Source organism: Ranitomeya imitator, chromosome 2, assembly GCF_032444005.1.
Source record: "Ranitomeya imitator isolate aRanImi1 chromosome 2, aRanImi1.pri, whole genome shotgun sequence".
Lineage (NCBI taxonomy): Eukaryota > Metazoa > Chordata > Amphibia > Anura > Dendrobatidae > Ranitomeya > Ranitomeya imitator.
Window position 1 is genome coordinate 247434428 of NC_091283.1, and position 3919 is coordinate 247438346.

General features: G+C 46.1%; 1 protein-coding gene across 1 annotated transcript; it reads right to left on the reverse strand.

Moving 5' to 3' along the window:
- Positions 1–569: 569 nt before the first annotated feature.
- Positions 570–2969, reverse strand: LOC138662905 (uncharacterized). The gene is made up of 3 exons (XM_069748906.1): positions 2909–2969; positions 2604–2763; positions 570–1664 (listed from the first exon to the last, which is right to left on the reverse strand). Exons 2-3 carry the CDS (start codon positions 2732–2734, stop codon positions 587–589), a joined length of 1209 nt encoding a protein of 402 aa, XP_069605007.1. The 5' UTR covers positions 2735–2763; positions 2909–2969; the 3' UTR covers positions 570–586.
- Between the last annotated feature and the right edge of the window lie 950 nt (positions 2970–3919).

Consider the following 3919-nt stretch of genomic DNA (forward strand, 5'->3'; position numbering starts at 1 on the left):
GTGCGGAAAGATGACGGCGAGGGACGTGGTAGACACCTTTTTATATTTGTGGGGTATTGTTCACTTTTTATTTGAGTGTTTAAAACAGTGCGCTAGTAACCCAATATTCCCTTGTTTAAAACAAAGACATCGCTGGATCGGTGTCTAACTCGCCGATCCAACAATGACAGCGTCTGATCAGTTACCCAAAAAAAATTCCAAATCATTCGCTGACACCAAAAAACTCACAGCAGGGGCTCAATCGTTTTACGAATTCAGAAAAGATAACGTTGGTTACACACAAAAACCAACTTTATCTATACTGAAATTGTTGTGTGATGGTACATTGTAAACTTGACATATTGAGCAATGCTGTTTGTGTTTGTAACATCTGAGTACAATGAGCGACAGCCCTATAAAACAATGAGAAAAACAAAGTGATAAATATTGTCAGACATTGCACATCAGGTGTTACAAAGACAAGATTTGTGTATACGGCCCAAGGTGTGATTTGGTGCAAACTTTATTTGAGACAATAAAAACTAATTTTTTTTAAAAAAAATAACATTTATTTAGGGTACAAAAAAAAAGAAATTGGGAAATGTTATTAGGGGGTACCAACATCCGCAATTAAAGGGGATTGATATCCCACACTTTTTGGGGGTGTTGAGGAGACCGAGGAGGAGGACGAGGGGGAGGAAGCAGCATACTCGATCACACTAGACGGGATGCCGACATCAATCCAGGTAGTGGATGGTGGCGAGATTAGCAAAGCAGGAGGTGAGGGAGGAGGAGGGACGACCAGTGTCCTTGGCTGGCTACTCCGGCTCCGGGTAGACCCAGGCTGTGATGGTGTACTCCTTGTAGACCCAGGCTGGGTACTGGGTGTACTCCGTGTAGACCCAGCCTGGGTACTTGGTGTGCTCCGGGTTGACCCGGGGTGTTTTCTGGTGGTAGTTGTGGGAGCAGCCATAGCCAAGGTCGTAGTACTTGTCGTCGTCTTCTTCTTCTTTTTCCTCCTCTCTCCCTCTGGGTGTGGGTCGGCATCCCGTCTGTGTCCCCTTGAAGGCCTGTCAGGCTCTGAACTTTGGGGCTCTGTTCTGTGGTGGCGGTGGCGGTGGCGGTGGCCCTCGGCATGCGGAGCTCTGTGGTGGTGCTCTGCAGCAGGAGTCGGAGTCATGGCAGCCAGCGATGGTACTGCGGGCAGATTTGTCGCTGACTGCATGACCCAAGCCTGCTGCAGAGCACTGACATATACATTGTTGCAGCCCTGCATGACCGAAATCTGGAGTTCCGGCGTAAGATGTTCAACCATGCCGTTGTGAATGGCAGTAAAAAAATGTTTGGCCGGCCTCGAGAGATCCGTTTCGATGTTTTCAAGACGCCGTTCGATATTGCACATTTTATCGCACAGCGCCTTGAAACCATTCTGAAATACGGTGCTCAGATGTAAAAATTCGGGCATGGGCGCCCTGTCCAAGGCCCGCTGACGCTGTCGGGAAGACCCAAAGGAAGGAGCGACAGAGGCCTCGGCCAGGGGAACATCTGATGGACCGGCTGCCGGTTCGCCAGATTGTGGTGGTGCAGACCTGCTCTCGCTGTGGGATGGCTGCGACTGTTCAGATGGCGCTTCACAAAGGACCGCTCCAGAGGGTCGGACAGTCTCGCGGGTGCTGCTGTGTGTTCTGTGAAAACATAAGGAAACCATTAGTATACTAAATATCACATTTCACATGTGTCATTAATTAACTTTACCGCCAGCTATCCATTGCCGCCATTAATATTAACCTATTTTTAATATTGACACTGCATATGCACCATCAATATTAACAAAAAAAGTTATTTATTTAATTCACAATAGTCACCCATGGTTGTGGTTTGCAACGCCAGACAATTATGCTTACGTTGGAACTGCCATGACGTCACGGTCATGTGACCGAGACGTCATCACAGGTCCTGCGAGCTGAGCAACCATGGGAACATAACCTGCTTTGCAGTGGAATGTATGCCGTATCTATTATATTTTACTTTTTTGTGTATAAAAAATCGGGGATACACCTGGATAGCCACTATACTACTACACTATTAAATATTGGCTGGGCATGGCCAATCTACTATTTTTCTGTGTTCTGTATACTTCAGATTTCAGTGAAATTGCTAGTAAGTCAAGCTCAACATTGTAGTAATCCCAGAAGGCTCGGAGCACGGAGCCGCTGTGTCAAGTGTGAGAAGACCAGAAATGAATAAAAAATTCTAGGTCAACGAGGCGTGAAAAGTAAAAACAAAATACTTTATTCACTTCAATCATAAGTAGAGGATGAAACATCTGCACAATACAATAAAAACACTATCTACGCATTTCAGGTCTGATGTTCCCTGTCACATGAAACGCGTAGATAGTGCCTATTGTATTGTGCTGATGTTTCATCCTCTGCTTATGATTGAAGAGGATAAAAGTATGTATTTTTTACTTTTCACGCCTCGGTGAGCTTTCCTTTTTTTCTTCATTTCTATACTTTGTACTTGCCAAAATAAATGGCTGGGCAATAAGCTACGTGGCTGGAATGTAGTATGTGAATATGCATGTTGTAAAAACTAGGTGTGTGCATAGGTACTATACTTACTCTCTGCTTTCAAGGACCGGTCGCAAGAACTGCAGTATACGGTTGTACTTATACACCGAGGTCCTTGAAGCGGCAGCACCACTACGAGTCTGTCCCTCCTTTTTCAGGCCCCTCCGGAAGCGGTCCTTCATGGAGCGCCATCTGGTCTTCAATTGTTTAACTGTGTATAAATTGAAAAAAAAAAAAGTTTTTAGATAATATATTGAAAACGATTACGCAACCGTGTGCAATCCCAATAGAAGACATCACAGACGGTTGTGTAATCCTGGCATGATGGGTCACAGCAGCATTTTGTAAATACTTACGGAAACTAGTTTTGGCCTTTGGTGAAGCGCTGTCGAAGCCATCCCACAGCGATTGTGCCACCTCTATCTACAGTCGCCGCAATATGCCCTGGTCCGCGTGCCGGGGGTCACGGCTGTCCCACAACGGGCCCCGTGCTTCAATGGATGCCACCATCATGTCAATATTGAGTGGTTCATCCAGGGCCCGTTGTGAAACCTAGAAAAAATGGAAAATATTAATGTTTGAAAGATAAAAACAATGGTCCCTACCTCCTCCACCGCCACCTACTACACACAACACCACAACCTCCCACCCCCCCCCCCATAACCGCAAAAACAAAAAAATTAAACAAAAAAAATGAATAGGTTTGAAATAAATACTTACTCTCCGTCCTGCAGCCACAGCTTGGCCCCGTGGTCCCTGCTCCTGCTCGCTCTGTTCCTCCTGGTCCTCCTCCTCACTTGAAGAAGCCTGCAAAATAGTTTACCAAAAAGTTGAGTGACCTATCTACTAATGACAGCGAATATAAGCAATAGTAGATCATGTACTCACCGGACTCCTCAGCGGTGGGGTGTGACTCGAGTCGCTGCCGCTGGCAATGACTAATGCAATTCTGAAATAAAGAACAAAATAACATTGATCCTATGCTCCTATGCACAATCCAGCAATATATATAAAAAAAATCATTTAAACCACAAAGAACATTGCACTCCAACTGAACTAAAGGTACCGTCACACTTAGCGACGCTGCAGCGATACCGACAACGATCCGGATCGCTGCAGCGTCGCTGTTTGGTCGCTGGAGAGCTGTCACACAGACCGCTCTCCAGCGACCAACGATCCCGAGGTCCCCGGTAACCAGGGTAAACATCGGGTAACTAAGCGCAGGGCCGCGCTTAGTAACCCGATGTTTACCCTGGTTACCATCGTAAAAAAACAAACAGTACATACTTACATTCAGCTGTCTGTCCCTTGCCGTCTGTTTGCTGCACTGACTGCTGGCCGCAAAGTGAAAGCAGAGCACAGCCACA